The sequence below is a fragment of the Desmodus rotundus genome, chromosome 12 (assembly GCF_022682495.2).
Source record: "Desmodus rotundus isolate HL8 chromosome 12, HLdesRot8A.1, whole genome shotgun sequence".
NCBI classification, from domain to species: Eukaryota; Metazoa; Chordata; class Mammalia; order Chiroptera; family Phyllostomidae; genus Desmodus; species Desmodus rotundus.
This window is the reverse complement of record NC_071398.1, coordinates 36,486,645-36,507,376: the sequence shown is the minus strand read 5'-3', so window position 1 is coordinate 36,507,376 and position 20,732 is coordinate 36,486,645. Positions and strand designations below refer to the sequence as shown.

Sequence of the window (20,732 nt, the reverse complement as noted above, 5' to 3'; positions counted from 1 at the left end):
TGGAAATGCATACTGATGCAGCCACTGTGGAAAACACTATGGAGAGCCCTCAAAAATTAAAAATGGAACTGCCTTATGACCCAGTGATTCCACTTCTGGGAATATATCTGAAGAAATCCAAAACACTCATTTGAAAGAATATATGCACCCCTATATTCATTGTAGCATTATTTACAATAGTCAAGATATGGTGGCAACCCAAGTGCACATCAATAGATGAACAGATAAAAAAGTTGTGGTACATATGTACCATGCAATAGTACTCAACAAATAAAAAAGAATGAAATCTGACCATTTGCAACAGCATGAATGACACTACAGTGTACTATGTTACGTGAAAAAAGTGAGTCAGAGAAATAAAAATACTATATGATTTCATTTATATGTGAAATCTGACAAAATAAGTAAATAAACAAAATTGAAACAGACTCACAGAGAGAAGAGACTGAGGGCTGTCAGAGGGAAGGGAGGTTGAGGGACTGGCTGAAAAAGGTGAACAAATTTAAAAGTACAAATTGGTAGTTACAAAATAGCCTGCTGCTGCAAAGTACAGCATAGAGAATATAGTCAATAATATTATAATAACTACATATGGTTAGGAGGGTATTGTAAATATTGGGGAGAGCACTTTGTAATATGTATGTCTAACCACTATGATGTACACCTGATACTGATACAAAATATTTATAAATGTAAACTGTAACTGAAAAATAAAATTTAAGGTCCTTTTAAAAAATCACAAATTAGTAATAGCAACATTTAATAATAATAACCATTAAAAATTATGTATATGTTGACTTGTAAAATACCTTAAATAAATCACTAGGTAATTATAAGGTACATAATAGAATATAGAAACTATAGAAAGATTACTGTATTACATATACTTCTTTATTTCTTTTTCAAAAATATATATTTTGCAATTTTAGAGTTATTTTTAAAAAGCAATAGATGTATAAAGAAAATAATTAACTTCAGAAGATACCTTTAACACCGACAACAATGAAGACAGAAAATACCCTAGAAGTAAACTTCAAAAGAAATAAGCAAAAGCTTTGCAATTCTAATGAGTGTTCCACCACTCCCCCCAAAAAAATCTGAATAAAGGGAGGAGATGCACACTTTTCTCTTATATAAAAAGAATCAACAATGTAGAGCCAAAATCCTCACTATATCTATTACTTTCATTCAGTTATAGTCAGAGCCTCTTTGTGAGGCTTTTTATCTTCACTTGGATATTTTTTCATTGCTTTTAGAGAGAGAAATGATAGCGAGACACAGAGAGAAACGTCAATGTGAGAGAGGATCAATTGGATCAATTGGTTGCCTTTCATAGGCTCCCTGACAGGGGATTGAACCCACAACCCAGGTATGTGCCCTAATGGGAATTGAACCCATAATCTTTTGGTGTACGGGACAATGTTCTAATCAAGCCACACTGGCCAGGGCTCTTGTGATTACACAGGGATTTTTTCAAAGACCTGTGTAATAAATAATTTGACATGCCTCTGTCTATTTCCCAGGAGGCAATCTCAAAACCCTCTAAACTCCTGGAAAGAGAGTATTTATTATTAGTGGTGAGTCTCTTGGACCACACCTGATATTTTATACTAATAAGGTGACTCATGATTGGCCCATAGATAATTTTTGCTAATGTGATGACTCAGGATAAAGGCTAGCAATGCCAGAAAGACCAACCATGTGATGAGAGGTTTGGAGCTTTGAGCTACCATGATACCAACCTGGCTTTTGGGAAGGGAAGGAATGCTGGAGATTGAACCGTGTTGGACAATGATTCACTCAATCAGCCTACATAATGAAACCGAAAAACAAAAACAAAAATCTCTGGGCACTAAAGCTTGAGACACCTTCCCTAGTTGGTAATATTCCTTTGAATACCGAGATGGAGAAGTTTCTTGTTTGCAAATCTCCCATATCTAAACCTTGGTGTACTGGCTGGTTCTTCTTTTTTTAATCCTTTGTTATAATTAAATAAATCATCATATAACTTTTTCCTGAGTTCTATGAGTCATGCTAGTGAATTATCAAAATTTAAGCACCTCTAAATTTGTATCCAGGTGGTTGGCAATGAGGGTGGCCCTGAAAATGCCCCAACTTTCAGCTGGTGTCTGAAATTAGGGTAGTCTTCTGTTCTCTCAGACATTGCAGTTTGGCATAATCACTGAAAGGTTGTTGTTTTTTCTTTTAATTCTAAATTTCATTAAAGAAATAAACATAAACCAGGTAGACTATATGTTAGTCCATAAAACAAGTCTTAATACATTTTAAAAGACTGAAATCATACAAAATATCTTTTCCAATCATAACTTAATTAAACTGAAATCAATAGCAAAATAAATACTGGAAAATCCACAAACATATAAAATTCAACAACATAAACTTAAACAACTGGTGAACTAAGGAAATCACAAGAGAAGTTTAAAATATCTTGAGACAAATGAGTATAAAAACACAACATACCAAAATTTATGTGATGCATCAAAAGCAGTGATAAGAGTGTAACTTATGTCTGCAAATGCTTACATTAAAAAAGATCTCAAATCAGGCTTCTGGCCAAGGTGGAGGCATAGGTAGATATGCTTTGTTTTCTCGTACAACCAAAAGAAAGACAGCAACCAGCTTATAAACAAACAAACAAAAAAAACCCAGAACTGCCAGAAAATTGAACTGTGTGGAAGTTTGACAACCAAGGAATTAAAAAAGAAACATTCTTCCAGACTGGTAGGAGGGGTGGAGATGGGTAGCTGCTGAGGCAGAGATGATGTGCGGCAAGGTGGACCAGACAGGAGAGGCAGTGGCTGGTGGACCCACAGTCCCACATTCATGTGCAGATAAACTGGGAGAAACAACGGGGGAATTAGACCATGGAACACAGGGTTCTAGTGCAGGGAAATAAAGCCTTGAAACCGCTGGCTACAAAAACCTGTGGGGGCTGCAGTGACAGGAGAAACTCCCAGTCTCACATGGCAGTCCATTGATAGGACACACGGGTCCTTGAACATACACAAACCCACCTGGGAAACAGCACGAGAAAGTCCCAATTCGCTTGTGGGTAGAGGGGGAAGTGACTGAAAGTGGGGTGAGAACCAAGCAGGTGGCATTGCCCTCTGACAACTCCCATACATATAGTGCCACAATGCAGTGAAGTGCATTGCCCTGCCCTGGCAAATACATAAGGCTCTGCCCCTTACAACATAACAAGCGCACCCAGACAAAAAATTATGGCCCAAATGAAAGAACAGATCAAAGCTCCAAAAAGAGAACTAAGTGATGAAGAAATAACCAACCTATCAGATGCACAGTTCAAAACTCTGGTAATCAGGGTGTTCAGAGAAATGGTTGAGTATAGTTGCAAAATAGAGGAAAGAGTGAAGGCTATATAAAGTGAAATAAAGAAAAATATACAGGGAACCAACAGTGAAGGGAAGGAAATTGGGACTCAAATCAACAATTTGGAACAGAAAGAAGAAACAAACATTCAACCAGAACAGAATAAAGAAGCAAGAATTCAAAAAAAAATGAGGAGAGGCTTAGGAACTTGGGGACAACTTTAAACATTTCAACATTTGAATCATAAGGGTGCCAGAAGGAGGAGAGGAAGAGCAAGAAATTGAAAACTTATTTGAACAAATAATGAAGGAGAACTTCCCCAACCTGGCAAAAGAAATGGATATCTAATAAGTCTAGGAAGCTCAGAGAGTCCCAAAGAAGTGGGACCCAAGGAAACATACACCAAGGCACATCATAAACACATTATCCAAGGTTAAAATAAGGAGAGAATTTTAATACCAAGAAAAGGAGACAGTTATCTACCAAGGAGTTCCCATAAGACTATCACTAGATTTCTCAAAAGAAACCTTGAAGGCAAGAAAGGTCTGGAAAGAAGTATTTGAAGTCAAGAAAGACAAGGACCTACATCCAAGATTACTCTATGCAGCAAAGCTATCACTTAGAATGGAAGGGTAGATAAAGTGCTTCCCAGGTAAGTTCAAGTTAAAGGAGTTCATTATTACCAAGCCCTTATTATATGAAATGTTAAAGGAACTTATCTAAGAAAAAGATCAAAACTATGAACAGTAAAATGACAACAACCGAACTTACAAAAACAAAAACAAACTAAGCAAACTACTAGAACAGAAACAGAAACAGAGAAAGGGAGATCACATGGACAGTTATCAGTGGGGAGGGTGAGGAGGAAGAGGGAGAATTAGGGAAAAGGTACATGGAATAAGAAGCATAAATTGTAGGTACAAAATAGACAGGGGGAGGTTAAGCATAGTATAGGAAATGGAGAAGCCAAAGAACTTATATGTATGATCCATGGACATGAACTAAGCGGGGGAGGAATTCTGGAGGGAGAAGGGGTACAGGTGCAGGATAAAGGGGAGAAAAAATGGGACAAGTATAATAGCATAATCAATAAAATACACCTTAAAAATATCTCAAATCAATGATTGAACTTTACATCTTAACAAACTAGAAAAAGAGCAAACTAAGCCCAAATCTAGAAGAAAATAAAGATTCAAGCAGATAAACAAAATAGAGAATAGAAAAATAATAAGGGGAATCAACAAAACCAAGAGGTGCTTCTTTAAAAGGATCACAAAAGTGACAGACCAGTAGTCAGACTGACTAAGCAAAAAAAATACTCAAATAACTAAAATCAGAAATAAGAGAAGGAACTTTAGTACCAATTTCACAGAAATAAAAAGAATTATAAGAAAATACAGCTGACCCTTGAACATGGGTTTAAACTGTGTGGGTCCACTTATACATAATTTTTTTCAATAAATATTGTAAATGTATTTTCTCTCCCTTATTATTTTCTTAACATTGCCTTTTCTTTAGCTTACTTTATTGTAAACATATAGTATATAATACATATCACATATAAAATATGTGTTAATCAACTGTTTATGTTATTGGTAAGGCTTCTGGTCAACAGAAGGCTACTAGTAGTTAAGTTTTGAGGGAGTCAAAAGTTATACATAGATTTCTGACTGTGTGAAGAAGGGTGGATACCCTTAATGCCCTTGTTCAAGAGTCAATTGTACTCTAAACATTGATACCAACAAATTGAATAAACTAGTAAAACAGACAAATTCTAAGAAATATATAATCTACCAAGAGTGAATCATACAGAAACAGAAAATGTTAACAGACCCATAACTAGTAAGGTGATTGAATCAGTAATCAAAAACCTCCCAATAAAGAGAAGCTTAGGACCAGATAGTGTCAGTGATGACTTATATCACATATTTAAAGAATTAATACACATCCTCCTTAAACTCTCCTAAAAACTGAAGAGGAAAGACTTCCAAACTCATTCTGAGGTCAGCATTACCCTGATAACAAAACTAAACTAAGACAGTACAAGAAAATTACAGACTAATACCTTTCATGAATACTGATGAAAATACTCACAACAAAACTGACTTCAACAGTATATTATAAAGATTATACACCATGACAGAGTGGGATTTATTTCTGGAATTCAAGGATGATTCAACAAAAAAAAAATGCAGTATACCACATTAACAGAATGAAGGGAAAAAATTACATGGTCATTTAACCGATGCAGAAACAGGATTTGACAAAATTTAACACCCTTTCATGATAGAAAAAAAAAACCACGTTACAAACTAGGAATAGAAGGAAACTACAACATAATAAAGGCTATATATAAAAAGCCCACAGCTAACATCATATTCATTCAATGGCAAAAGACTGAAAGCTTTCCTCTAAAATCAGGAACAAGACAAAACCCCCTGCTTTCATTACTTCTAGTCAATGTAGTATTGGAAGTTCTAGCCATAGCAATTAGGCAAGAAAAATATATTTATAACATACAAATTAGAAATAAATAAATAAAATTATCTCTTTGTAGATGATGTGGTCTTATACATGGAAACCCTAAAGACTCCACCAAAAAACAACTTGTTAGAATCAATAAACAAATTTAGCAAAGCAGCAGGATATAAAGTAAATGCACACAAATCAGTTGTACTTTTATAGACTAACAATGAACAACCTAAAAAAAAATAAAATTCAGAAAACATTTCCATTTTCCAATAGCATCAAACTGAATAAAACACTTAAGAGATTAACCAAAGAAGTGAAAGACATAAAATGAAAACCACAAAACATTGCTGAGAGAAATTAAAGAAGACATAAATAAATGGAGACATCTGTGATCATGAATTAGAAGAGTTAACACTATTCCACTGTCCCTACTACCTAAAGCTATTTATAGATTCATTGTAATCCCTATCAAAATCCCAATGACATTTTTTCTAGAAATAGAAAAATCAATCCTAAAATTCATATGGAATCTTAAAGGACCTGAATAGCCAAAAAAGTAATCTTGAAAAAGAACACTTCCTGATTTCAAAACTTAATACAAAGCTGCAGTAATCAAAACAGTATGGTACTGGAATAAAGATAGCACTGGATTTAACAGTGATTTCTTGATTATAATACCAAAAGGAGGAAATGAAAAAAGGAGACAAAATGGACTACCTGAAATGTTTTAACATTTTGTGCATTCAAGGACACAATCAACAGAGTGAAAAAAGCAACTCATGGAATGGAAGAAAATATTTGCAAACCTCGTATCTGAAAAGGGGTTAATAACCAGGATAAATAAAGACCTCCTACAACTTAACAAGAACACAATAAAAAAAAATAGGCAAAGCATTTGAGTATACATTTATCCAAAGAAGATATACATATAGCCAACAACCACATGAAAAAATGCTCAACATCACTTATCATTAGGGAAATGCAGATCAATACCATGAGATACCACTCCATACCCATTAGGATGGCTACTGTTTTTTTCAAAAAGAAAACAGGTGCTGGGGAAAATGTGAAGAAATCGGAACTCTTGGGCACTGTTGGAGGGAATGTAAAATGGTATAGCTGCTGGAAAACAGTATGGCAGTTCCACAAAAAATTTAATATAGATTACAATAAGACCCATTAATTCCACTTCTGAGTATATACTCAAAAGAATTGAAAGCTAGGTCTCAGGGGTGGGGTGGAGGGATGGGGAGAAAAGGCATACAACTGTACTTGAATAACAATAAAAATTTAAAAAAAAAGAAAGCTAGGTCTCAAATACATATTTGTATATTCATCTTCATAGCCACATTGTTCACAATAACCAAAAATACAGAAGCAACTAAAGTTTTCATTGTTGGATGGATAAACCAAATGTGGTACATACATGTAAAGGAATATTTTTCAGCTTTTAAAAAGGAGGAAATTATGACACATGCTACCACATGGATGAACCTTGAGAACTTTATCTTAAGTGAAGAAGCCAGTCACAAAAAGACGAACACTGTATGATTCCAATTATATGAGGTACCTAGACTACTGAAATTCACAGAGAGAAAGTACAGTGGTGGTTATCAGAGACTAAGGATGGGGAGAATGAGGAATTATTATTTCATGGGTATAGAGTTTCAGTTTTACAAAATAAAGAGAGTTCTGTGGAAGGATGCTGGTGATGGCAGCACAGTAACATGAATGCTACTGAACTATACACTTAAAAATGGTTAAAAGAGTACATTTTGCCATATGTATTTTACCATAAATTTTTAACAAATTAAATCTGTTTTTCACCTAATACAAAATAAAATCCTTACTAAGACATAGACCTTTGCAGATAAATAAAAACTACAAATAGTCCATTAAACATAAGTAAGTAGCCCTGCCTGGGCTCAGTGGATTGAGCACCAGACTGCAAAGCAAACGATCACTGGTTCAATTCCTAGTCAGGGCACATGCCTGGGTGGTGGGCCAGGTCAGGTGCCCAGTAGGGGGTGTGCAAGAGGCAACCACACACTGATGTTTCTCTCCCTCTTCTTCTCCCTCCCTTCCCCACTCTGTCTAAAGTAAATAAATAAAATCTTTTAAAAAATAAAAGGAAAGACAGAAATACAACTATAAAGTGTTAAGAGTGATTTTAAAAAAATAGGTAAGTAATATGAAGGGACCACTTAAAAAGTAACTGGCAATAAATGCATGTAACAATGTCAACATCATATACTCAGAGATATGTATATTGGAAAATACATTGTGATATTATATTTCATCTACCATATTATCAAAAAGTGTAGCCCTGGCTGGCATGTCTCAGTGGATTGAGCACCGGATTGTGAAGCAACTGGTTGCTAGTTTGATTTCCATTCAGGGCACAAGCCTGGTTTGCAGGCCAAGTCCCCAGTAGGGGGCGCACAAGAGGTAACCACACATTGATGTTTCTGTCCCTCTCTCCCTCCCTGCCCCTCTCTCTAAAAATAAATAAAGAAAATAAAATAAAGAAAAATAGAATTATACTATATAACTTTCAAATAAGCAGATAGAGAAAAAAATGGAAAAAACAGGATTTATGGAGAAAAATAAGATTGTGGAAATAAATTTAACTGTTAGTATTACAAAAAATGTAAATGACTACTGTCATTGAGTTAAAAGATAAAGATTATCAAACTATAGCTATATAGTATTTATAAGAGAAACAGTATACAGAATAGAAAGTAGAGAGTAAAAGGGTGGAAAAAACTATGCCAAGTAAATATGAACAAAAGAAGGTTAAAATAGCTATATAAATATCAAGCAAAATAGTTAAGGGAAAATTCATCAATAGATTTCAAGAGGGTAACAATAGTACAAGGAAGAATTCATCAGGAAGCTCAAACAATTCCAGAATCATAAAACCTAATAAAATACTTTCAAAATACATAGAACCAGTTGTAAGAATTACAAAGAAAATTTACCATTTTCACCAACAGAGTAGAAGTTTGTAACATATATCTCCCCATAATTGTTTACTCAATGAGATTTTTTTTAAAAAAATCAGTAAGGATATGGAAGATTTGGCCAGTAAAATGAGTAAGTTAATCCAATGAATGTATATCAAGTGCTGTAATCAACAAATAGGAAATAGACATTATTTTTCAAGGAAACACAGAATATTTACAAAATCCCTAGGACATAAATCAAGTTTCAAAAAATTTCAGTGAAGGCATATTAAACAACACACTTTCTAACTACAATACAATTAAACCAAACAAAAATCTTAAATTTTGAATTTAAAACTCCCAAATAATTCACTGGTTAAGAAGAAGAAATCAGTGAAAATTAGAAAATACTTAGACATATAGATAACAAAAGCTACATGTGAAAACGTGCAGGATATATTGCTAATATAGCCTTAAATACTTCAAATAGAAAAGAAAAAGCCTCAAAAACAATGAATCATCAACTTAAAAGTTAAAAAAAAAAGAATAGGATAATAAATGTAGAAGGAATAAAATAATAAAGAAGGTAAATTCATGAAATTTTAAAAAAGCTGTGTTAGAGAGAACTAGTAAAATGAAAAAATGCCTGAAAACACTAAAAAACTGATAACACCCCTTTAAAGAGTTGTCTTTCCCTTTTGGGAAGGAAAAAAGAAGCCATAATTACATATGCTACCAACTTTAGAAAATAATGGATAACTTTAATAAATTTAAAAACTTACATAAGTACATATTCGTAGATAAAAATACTATAACTCCATGACTACAGGAGAAATAAAAAACATAAAATCTAAGAACATATCAATTTAAATTCTTTTCACACACACACATACACACACACACACACACATTCCAGGCCAAGGTAAACAGAGTTCTACAAAATATTCGAAAAACAAATAATTTTGATTTACACAAATTCTCCTAAGGAAGGAAAAGGGGAATACTCATTGACAGATTATATGAGACTAAGACGATATTGATTCCAAAATGTGAAGAGTATGTGAAGGAAAAATTGAAAGACAGCCTCACCAATAAACACAGATGTAAAAAACCTAAAAAAAAAATTGCTGTATAGCAACTAACAGTGAACAGAAAACATATAAAGATGGGTTTGTATCAGGAATATAAGATTAGTTGAACATTTAAAATGTAGTATGTAATTCACCACATTAACACATGAAAAACTGAAAACCATTTAATCATTTATAGATACAGAAAAACACATCTTAAAAATCAAATGCTTTCCACAATCAAAACTCTAGTAAATAGAATTGAGAGGGTGTCTACTAAAAACCATCAAACATCAGAATTATTAATAAGAAAATATTAAAGCATGTTCATTGAGACCGGAAGTTGACAAGAATGCCTACTACTTCAGTTTATACCATACTGAAGACTGAAGACAGGGCAACAGAAAAAAGAAATTAATGGCATAAGAATTTAAAGTGAAGAAACTGCCATTATTCACAGATTTACCTGCTCACAGAAGAAAATCCAAAGAAATCTAAAATTTATTTTTTTTTAAGATTTTATTTATTTTTAGACAGAGGTGATGGGAGGGAGAATGAGGGAGAGAAACATCAATGTGTGGTTGCCTCTCATGCGCCCCCTACTGGGGACCTGGCACACAACCCAGGCATGTGGTCTATCAGGAAATCGAACCCACGACCCTTTGGTTCACAGGCCAGCACTCAATCCACCCAGCCACACCAGCCAGGGCAGAAATCTAAAATTTATTATCATTAGTAGGACACCATAGCAACATTGCTGGCTGTAAGGTCAATGTATAAAACCTGACTTCATTTTTGCATATGGATAACAAATAGAAAATATGGACATTTAATGTAGCAACCAAACCAATATGCATAGAAATTTATCTAATAGAAGCTGTGCATGGCCTGTTTGCAGAAATTTATAAAACATATTGAAGGAAATTTAAAAACCTAAATAAATGGAAAGATAAACCATATTTACAAATAGAAAAAAATTTAATTGATATATAAAATAAATCAAATAATGACTCAAAACCCAATAGCTTTATTGTTTTCTAAAAGAAATTGACAAGCTGACCCAAAACTTTACTCAGATGGCCAAAGAGCAAACAGAAGATTCTAAAGACCATAAACAAGGTACAGGGACTTGCCCTAACAGATATTCAGCCTTATAATAAAGTATTGTATTTAAGAGAGGCTGGGCATAAGGAAACAGAGACAAAGGAGTAGAGCACAAAATCAGATGCATAAATACACTATAACCCGATATAGTAAGATGTAACATTCAGAACAATGAGCAAAGGGGCTCATTTGTTCAATAACTATCTAGGACATTTGGTTTCCCATAAGGCACTAAAATTAAATTTACTTCAATCTCAAAAATTAAAATCAATTGTATTTTGGCCCTAAATATAAAAGAAAAATCTTTAGAAGAAAATTTGAGAGTATATATGACTTTGGAATACAGAACAGTATCTTAAAAAATATTAAAAATACAAATAAAAGTATTAAACTACAAATATAGGTATAAAAGACAGCCTTCTTAAAAACAGGCAAAAGACTTGAACAGGTACCTCACAATGGAGGAAATGCAAATGGCCATTATAAATATAAAAGTATGCCTGCCCTGACCAGTGTGGCTCAGTTGGTTGGTCATCGTCCCACAAAGCAAAAGGTCACTGGTTTGATTCCCAGTCAGGGCACATGCCTGAGTTGTGGGTTCGGTCCCCAGTGCAACCAATTGACTGATGTTTCCCTCTCTTACTGATGCTTCTCTCCCTCTCTTTCTCCTTCCCTTCCCCACTCTCTAAAAATAAATAAATAAATATTTAAAAACAATTTTAAAAAAGAAAATATGCTCAATGTCTTTAGTAATCAAGGGAATTCAGGTTACAAGTATAAGATAACATTTCACATCCAGCAGGTTAGCAAAATATTTTTTTAATTTGTCTATTCCAAGTGTGATGCAATGACCAATCTGACACACAGCTGCTAAGATACGTAAATTAGTACAAGTACTTTGGAAAATAAAATCGCATTGTCTAGTAAATTCCTGGCTGTATTCTCCAAATGAACTCCAGCATATGTGCACCAGCAGTCACGTGTAATAAGGTTCATAGCAGTAACATTTACAATAGTACAAAACTAAGACAATTCAAGTGCCCTTCAATGGATAAAGCATGGTTTACGCAGTGGCATACATTACATTGCAGCAGAAAAAAATATTCAATGAACCACAGCTATTAAAATCAACATGAACGAATCTCAGGAATACAATTTTGAGTTTAAAAAAGTCAGAATTACATACACAATATATTTCCATGCATAAAAAGTTTAAAATATGGATATATGATACAACTATAGAGAAAAGCCAAGCAATGATAAGCAAAAGTGTAGGATAATGGTTACCCCACTGAGGGGCGGGGATGACCATGGGTAGGAAATGGTGCATCTTTAGGCAGGGGCCCTCGGGAGCCTAAAACGGCATTGACAATTTTCTATTTCTCGCACTAAGAAGTAGGTATATGGCCTTTGTTCTGTTACTATTTAAACTACACCTTTATGCTAACATATTTGTGTGTAAATTATTTAATAATAATTAATAAAAATTTAATCATACATATGTGACATATATTTGTGTCAAATAATATTTGGCATAATATTTGACATATTGTGATTATACATCAAAATTTTTTTCTCACAAAACTGATCAAGGACATAAAAGATTGGGAAGAGGTAGCAGTAGTTGAGTTGGGGAGTGCTACTGACGGAGACGTTTACAAAGATCGTGATTTTCTTCTCAACTTCAGGCCTCCCTTTTACCTCAATGATTCCTATGTCTACATGAAAATCCTTCCTAGGCCACAAAGAACAACTCTTACTGTCTTCCCCCTCAAATGTTTTCTAGTTTCTGACCTGTGTTTTTGCTAAAGGCAATCATCTTCCCAGTTACCCAAACTCCTCTGCCTCTCTCCTTTTTCTATGAGTTTCCCACTTATGGCAACTTTCTCTTCATACATTCCATTTATAGCTATATCATAACTCTATAGCTAGCCTACTAATTATTTATTTATATAAGTGTATAATACCCTAGCATCTTGCAAGTACCTTGTTTAAAGTAAAATTTCCATAAATGTTGATTAAAGGAAAAATAAACTGACCATTAAGAGAAAAATGAGGCATTTGGAGGTGTGCTAGTACTACTAACAGCAGCTAACAGCTATCGCATTCACGAGATAGGGACTGTTCGAAGCACTTTAAAAGTAATTACCCCATTTTACACATGACAAAACAAAAGCACAGAGAGGTTAGTAACTTGCCCCAAATGTCACTGCATGTGTCAGAATTCGAACCTGGTACATTATTAGGTAGAGCTGTCTGTCAAGCTCGAAAGTTTATCAGATTAGGAAAAGGGACTTATGAAACCAGTAAGAAATAGGACTCAGAGAATAAATAAGTGAATTATTAGAAAGTAGGAGGCAAAGTGTTAAAGGAGAGACAGTTATGAACAAATTTGAGAGAACACCCAAAAAGGCCCCGAGTTTCTACTAAGCCCGAGGGCATTTGAGAACACGCCAAAGAAAAACGAAGAGGCAACACCATTGAGCCATGCTGACCTGCCCCCTGCAAAGTTTTTTACCTGCCTATTTCTTCTTCACCTACCTGAGCACAAGCCTTTTGCCAACTCTCTCTTTACCATCCATGGCTCCTTCCCTTGTTCCAACAATAATATTACACTTGGCTTAGAAAAGCAAAGTCCTGCACACATAAAAAGAAACAGAATTTGATCAGACTGTGGATATCCCAGAACACACGCCTAATCCTTTGATTATCAGGGGAGAGGGGACTTAATAGTAAACCAGTGAATGATGTGTTAATGACATGTATTCAAAAGATAGGGAAGCTGAACCTTCTGGCACAGACCAGTCCTCTGTCAACTCCACAAATATTAAACCATTATTTGGTACAGGAAACACATTTGGCCAAGCACTGCAGACACTCTCCAAAAAGTCATAATGGCAGTAGCAAAGAGCCCCTTATGAACAGAAATTCAAATGTGCAAGATGTTCTTACCCAATGATACCAAGATCCTGTAGTTCTCCAACATCACGTTACTGTACAGATGCCTTTGAGAAGAATTTAGACAATCCCACTCCTCTTGGGAGAAGTCTATGGCCACATCCCTGAAGGTCACCAACTCCTGAAATGAAATAAAGTAAAATAACCTCATCTCTTACCATACTTACCTCATTCATCTTGCCCCAGTCACAGTGGGCTCTCACTAATACATCCTCAAACCCGTGGAGCATGTTCCCCCTCAGGGCTTTCGTACTTCTTGGATCGTTCTGCATAAAAACAGCAATGCTCCTGCCCCAGTTTTCTATTCCCCTACTGTGGTTATTTTTCTCTATGGCACTTAATTTTTTTGTTGTTTACTGTCTTCCCCCCCCTCCGCCACCGCCCCACCAACACTAAAATATAAGCTCCATGAGGGCAAAGTATGTTTTGTTTTGGTTACTGTGCTATGCCAGTTACAGAACAGTATCTGGTACACACACGGTATTCAAACATTCACTGAATAAACTGAGTTAATAAATGAATTGTTCAAAAAGTTCAAGAGGCTGTAAGAGGATTAAAAGTGAGACCAGAAATTGTTTGCTATATCTCTAAAAAATGTGCTAGACAAAGCTGGTCATCAATTCCATTAAAATTCAAATACTTCAATCCAGAGTACCTGGACTAAATGGGGATTCTACTCATAATAGCACTTCTGCCTAAGTGGGCTTGGAAAAGTTCTTGAAAACGTGAGAGCCACGCTGTGAATCGATTGAGTTCCGGATTTCTATAATGTGACCACTTGCTGATAAAACTAACACATGTTATATGTCTATGTGTATGTGGATACAATGTTGTTTTTTTTTACAAAACTGAAAAAGGTACATCTGTCATGGCAAGAAAAGACTTCATTATGTCATTTGATACAATTTTGACATGGTTTAAAAAGACGCTGCCCACACCAAATAAAAATTTTTAAAGTGCTTTGCAACACTCAGTACCCTTTTTTATTTAATGATATGAAGTAGTTTGTGAATTTCTTCCTCTCTGTTCTTGCAATAACATACCTCACATGTTACAGAAATGTTCCTGTTAAGAGTTTGGTTCATATGGTATATATGCTTTCAAAAAAATGTTATAGCTTATATAAACACATATAATAAATGTATAAATATTTTTATATATGACATACACATTTTTTCATTATCCTTTGACCTTATACAGTTAGTGAAAATAATTACAATGTCAATATAAGGAGCTTAAATTCTAACTGAAATATTTAAATGAAATATTTATAGTTGACCTCTAACAAATGAACATAATACTTGGTTTCAAAATCCATTCATAATTATAATCAAACCAGTCTGAAGCATAACCACAGTTCTCTTCCCCACTGATGCCCTTGCAGAAACATGGCTCCGAGCTGAGAAGACAACTTCCCCTTAACTCCTGTCCTGTGGTGACTCTCACGTCCCACAGCCCTGGTGCAGTACCTGAAAGTGGATGGCTGACCTCTTTGAACCTTATACTTGTTTCCAGACTATTCCCTTCCTCCCTTCTCCCCAAAAGACACCTAGTTTTATATCTCATGAAATCATACTGCATGAGTCACATTATCCCTCATTGTTTTAGTTATCTACCAATTCCTGGTAGATACCAATTCTCTGTCATTCTTTGAACACATGGCTCACTGTCATTCTCTCCAGTGCTATTCCTGTTATAATCTTTGGTCATTTCAATGTTCGTATAAGTAATCCTCCCAACAACCTGGACCCTCAGTTCTCCAACTCCCCTCACCTCCAATAATGTCTTTCACACTTGTACTGTCATTCCCCTCCACTGGATGCCCAAGACCTTATCATTACCAATAAGGACCAAACCCTCCATAATCTCTACTCTCCTACTCTGACTTCCACCTTCTATATTCTGACTTTTGCCCTGTGGTGTCCCATTAGGATAATTATTTCACCCCAAAAGAACCTACAGACCCTTGGTCTTGCCATGGTTTCACTGCCCCTCACCTCTCCGTTCCCTCACTTCCTAGCACAACAATTGCTATAATCACCCCCTGCATACACCCAATTTCCCTGCCCTTCTCTCACTTAACTGTATTCACCTGGTTAAATCACAGCCATGTTTCAGCATATGCCCAGTTTCTGTACTCCACACAGCTGAACTTTACCAGCATGATCCTATAAAATGAGAATCAGATCACGTGATTCCCATGCCATAAAACTTCCATAGGCTCATTTCACTCATCTTGAGATGTCTGAGGTTTGAGGTTTCTGTTACACAATCAGACATAGGCAGTTGGATATACAAGTCTGGATTATACGAGAGAGGTTTGGGCTGTATACAATTCGGTAATTGTTGGCATAATGATGGTATTTAAAGCCGTGGGACAGGATAAGATCACCAAAAAAGTGATTATGACAGAGCACAGAAGAGGACCAAGGACTAAACCCTCTGAGTTAATAGGTGCTTAATAAAAATGTGTTGAATGAGTGAATAAGTGTTTGGGCAGAGACTAGAATGAAGCTGGTCTGTGTGTGGCGGAACAGTATTCCAGGCAGAGGAAACAGCAAGGGTAAGGCCATGATTAAGAATATATCCCACTCATTACAAGGAAGCTAGTGTGGCTAAAAGCGAGTAAGTTACAGACAGGGTGAGAAAAATTAGATGAGGTCAGAGGGATGATAGTCAGGGACCAGATTATGTAGGACCTTGCAGGCAAAGGCGTTTATCCTGAACAGGTGGGAATTCATTGGAGAGTTTTAAAAAGTAACATAATTGGTTACTCAGAAAAAGGTTCAGAAGAAGGAAAATTCATGTCTGCTTGTTTTAAAAAGCAGGAAAATACTTCAGGAAAGATAAAACAGCAACTCACCCGGTACATGGCTTTAAGAAGTCCCACAGCCATCCGTTCCTCCTCTTGGCTCTTCTCTCGGGAAATGGCTGTGTCCTTAGGTGAGTGAGATGGGAAAGAGAACATGAGAAACTAGGTTTTCCCCGCAGCATCCAGAATCACCAGCCTAGAAGTTTCCAGCTTCTCTCCTCCTGGTAAGAGAGCAGCATCCTCTCCAATGAAAAGAAAGCATAATGGAAACCTGGGAATTTGCAAACAGTTTAATCCATGCCTAAATCACCCCCTAATTTATTATTTTAACAATAGATTTTCTGTATTTTACAAATAAAAACTCGGAGTAATGTATATAACCTTTTATATAAAGACAACACAACTAGTAAGTAACAGCACCAAGATCAAATAAAGGGTCTTCTTGACGCCTCAGTCCTCTTCAAGAAATCAGTGGGGGCACGCAGTCTCACTCAATCTCCGTAGATACATTCTTAAAAACTACAGCGTCAGCCACCATTTTACACACACCAGTCAGTGGCCGTGGGTATGAAAAGTCTCCATAGTCGCCCTCTCCCATACCCCAAAGCCTCAAATACTAGGGTATTACAATCGATGGTCTCACTCGCACCGCCCTGTCACAAAGAAGCCAAGGGTACAAGAACAAGGGGACAGAACATACTCTCCCAACCCTACTCACAGGATCCCACTCCGTGGCACCAACTACTGACTTGCACCCACAGTCACACAGATACGTTGTGTACAAGCATATCGAGTGCCAGTGCTGCACGGCCCCGTACCAAGGACCGTGTCACAGGGGGCCCCAGGACTGGCGGCCTGATGACTCACAGGCCACTCCTCAGCCCACCCCCTACCTGCAGAACTGAACTGCGGGGAAATCCCGTCCTCGCCTCCCAGGCTCGGCCACTTCTACAGAGACCCACCTCCACACCTGAATAACCTGATGGGACCCAGCCCCCCCAAGCCCAGAAAGAAGGGACAAGTCTCCTCCCGAGGACACAAAAGAGCTCAACTGATGCCCGCGGTGTCCACTGGGAAATGCAGTCCAAACCAGGGGGTGTAAAACGCGGCGCCGCAGAGTCCAAGTGCGCTGGAGCTACGGGCTCCAAACGCCACTTCCTCTGCTCCCGGGCCTCCCACGCCCGCCTCTCCCAGATCCTCCGGAAGGAGCCCAGATGTCCCCATTCCTACTGGCTCCGGGCCTGGGTCCGCCACGGGGACTGAGCCCAGTTTCGTGCAAGACGGTCTAGGTCTAAAGTTCGTGGGCACAAGTGCTCGGTCCACAACCCATAGCGACCTGGGCTGAAAAATTTAGAGCCCGGGGTTAGCTGCAGGGGCCGGGGTCTGTGGGTGGCGCTAGTGAGTGCGTCCTGCACAAAGTGGGAGGAGGGATAATTCCTTGAATTTTGTAAAGGTCCACGAATAAAGTAGGTGGATGGGGGGGCGGGGCGGGGGACAAGGGCAACAGTGTACAGGCGCCTTATACTTCTTTACGTCTTCTATGGCGGTCTTGTTTAGGGAACGGATTACCTAGCAGACCGGAGGGTGGGGTCAAGGTAGAAAGTGTAACCATTCTGGTATTTGTAATTTGGTAATGGAGAGTGTGAACGTGTCCCCTCTTCCTAAAATGGCCCTTTTGCCAGGTATCTTCAAATTTCGCTTACTCCCTACATCCAGATACAAATGTGTTTCCAAAGAGGTTTTTCCTAATCTCACCTCTCCCCTGGCACTTCATGGCTCCTTAATGTAGAGTAATTCTATACTCACTTAGGACAATAGTGTTAATATTTTAAGTTTTTCATTTGTTTATTGTCCACCCACAAGTTTCTGTCATCAGACTGATTCCCTGAGTTGGGGCATGACGCTTTGATTCTGTCATTGCGTGTTTGCGTTTCTGTGAGGTTAACGGTGTAAAAACTGTTGTGGAGGGCATGCTGCATTTCTGTGACGGTGTGTGATTGTCCGTGTGAGATTTGTGAGGTTACTTCTGAGAATGTGCTATAATGGCAAGGGTCAGACTGGTAGAGAGTGGAGTAAGAGAACGACATGATAGCGTGTGGGACAGACCACGAGGATCGGATTAATGGATGTGGGTTTGTGTGTGGAACTCTTCCCTGTGCTATCTGATTAGAAGACATCGACCATATGCCAGATGCTTTTTGAGACACAGAGAAAATATACTTAAAAAATTTGCAAGTAGAGTATTAGCGAGTGGAAGTGCAACCTCAAGAGGCTTAATGTATGTGTAATTGGATAACAAACAAATCTGGATCCACAAAAGGGAATGAAGAGCACCGGAGACAATGATGACAGTGTACACATGTAAGACTTTTTTTATTGTTTAAACTTCACCAAAAGATACATTACTATTAAAACAAAAATAAAAAACAATGTGGTTTAGGATATATATGATATAGAAGCAAATTGTATGAAAACAATAGTACAAAGGCCAGGAGAGGAGAAATATATGAAAATAAACTAAGTTTCTTCTATATGAAGTAATATCATTTGAACAGACACTGTGATAAATAAAATATACAAACTCTAAGCCCTAAAACTACTAAACTAACAATAGGTTATAGTTAACAATCTAACAAGGGAGATAAAATGGAATAATAAAAAATAGTTGGAAAGAGAAGGGAACAAATGAGAAACCAACACAGGATAAAAGGTTTATGTCAATCATATTAAATATAAATGATCTAAACAACCCAAGTAAGAGGCATTGAGGTCAGATTGGATTTTTTTAAAAAGCACAACTTAATCATATACTGCCTCAGAAAAATTCACCTCAAATATAACTCAAAAGGTTAAAAGGACAGGGCTGGAAAAAGATAAACCACATTAATGATGTAAAGAAAGCTGGAATGGGAGTTCCAAGAACTGCAGAGTAGCTGGAAGCTCGGTCCACTTGCTCCCAGCCTTGGACCAGACTTGCAGCTAAACTTGAAACCAGTTGAAGTATAGTTGATCTAAAAGCACAGAAGTTAGCCAGCAGGAGATTGGTGAGAGGGGCAAAGACACAGAGAGGATGAGCCCCTTTACCCAGTTGCAGCCAAAAGCAGGGGTAATATTGCAGCTGCAAAACTCCCTCCCTCTAGGAGTGTGGGGTCTCAACCCCATGAAGGGATCCCCAATCCAGAGCAGCAGAGATGGAAGTGGGAGCCCACGTAGCATTGGGCTGTGGGAATCAGTGGGGATTCTGTCAAACTGGGCGACTTGGACTGCACCATCCCAGCAAAAGAAGGCACCTATTGTCACAACACCAGCCTAGAAAGTTCACCCTGGTGTATTACTGCTGGAGAGGTAATGCTGTGTGAACAGGTCCTGCAGAGGGGTCTGCTCGGTACACCCAGAAGTGTCTGCTCTGGTAAGCTGTGTGGCTTGGGAAAGAGATTTGGTCTCACACACCTCAAGTGCATGGACAGTGCCCCTCCTCCTACCTGCTGAACTGCCCCATCTGTATTGTCCTGCTTGGTTCCTAGGCACAGGGAAGTGGCACCATACTGGGATTTTCAGCCTGCCCTGCTCAGTTTGACAGCATGGGGGAGCCAAACTTTTGGCTCATTTAGAGCTTGGGTGGAGCTAAGAAGTTTGACCCACTCTGCTGTGACCAGCCATGCAAAGAGATAGGAATGACAAAAGAGACTGATTTTTGGCCCCCTTCTGCTTTGTTTGGCAGTGTGGGGATGCTGGGGAGCCACACAGTTGGATTTGGGGGACTGTTTCTCCTGGGGAGGCCCCTCTCTGGGAGTTAGATGTGCAAGTGCTGGGCTCTGTGGCTAAATTAGGGGAAGGCAGATCCAAGTTCTTCTGCCAACTCAGTCCATGCTGCCCCAGGAAGAAGAGGAAGCGCCTGCTACCTCTGCTACAGGTCACAGACACCACCCCCAATGGGAGACCCTTTGAATTAGCCCTGCCAAGTCCCCCGTATCCCTGCTGAGTGCACATCTGTGGGGGAAATAGCGGCTCAGAGGGCTA

At 37.6% G+C, this 20,732-nt stretch overlaps 1 protein-coding gene across 4 annotated transcripts in view; it reads right to left on the bottom strand.

The window, feature by feature from the left end:
* Window positions 1-17,800, bottom strand: part of ZNF570 (zinc finger protein 570) — a 36,398-nt gene extending 18,598 nt beyond the window's left edge. Inside the window, exons 1-4 of one of the 4 annotated variants that reach the window (XM_071220115.1) lie at window positions 17,765-17,800; window positions 16,764-16,838; window positions 13,895-14,021; window positions 13,484-13,579 (exon numbers count right to left, since the gene is read on the bottom strand). In XM_071220115.1, coding sequence (XP_071076216.1) covers window positions 13,484-13,579; window positions 13,895-14,021; window positions 16,764-16,796 — 256 coding nt within the window. In that variant the 5' untranslated portion in view covers window positions 16,797-16,838; window positions 17,765-17,800. The other 3 variants (XM_071220114.1, XM_024577737.4, XM_071220116.1) reach the window with 3 other exon arrangements.
* Window positions 17,801-20,732: the final 2,932 nt, after the last annotated feature.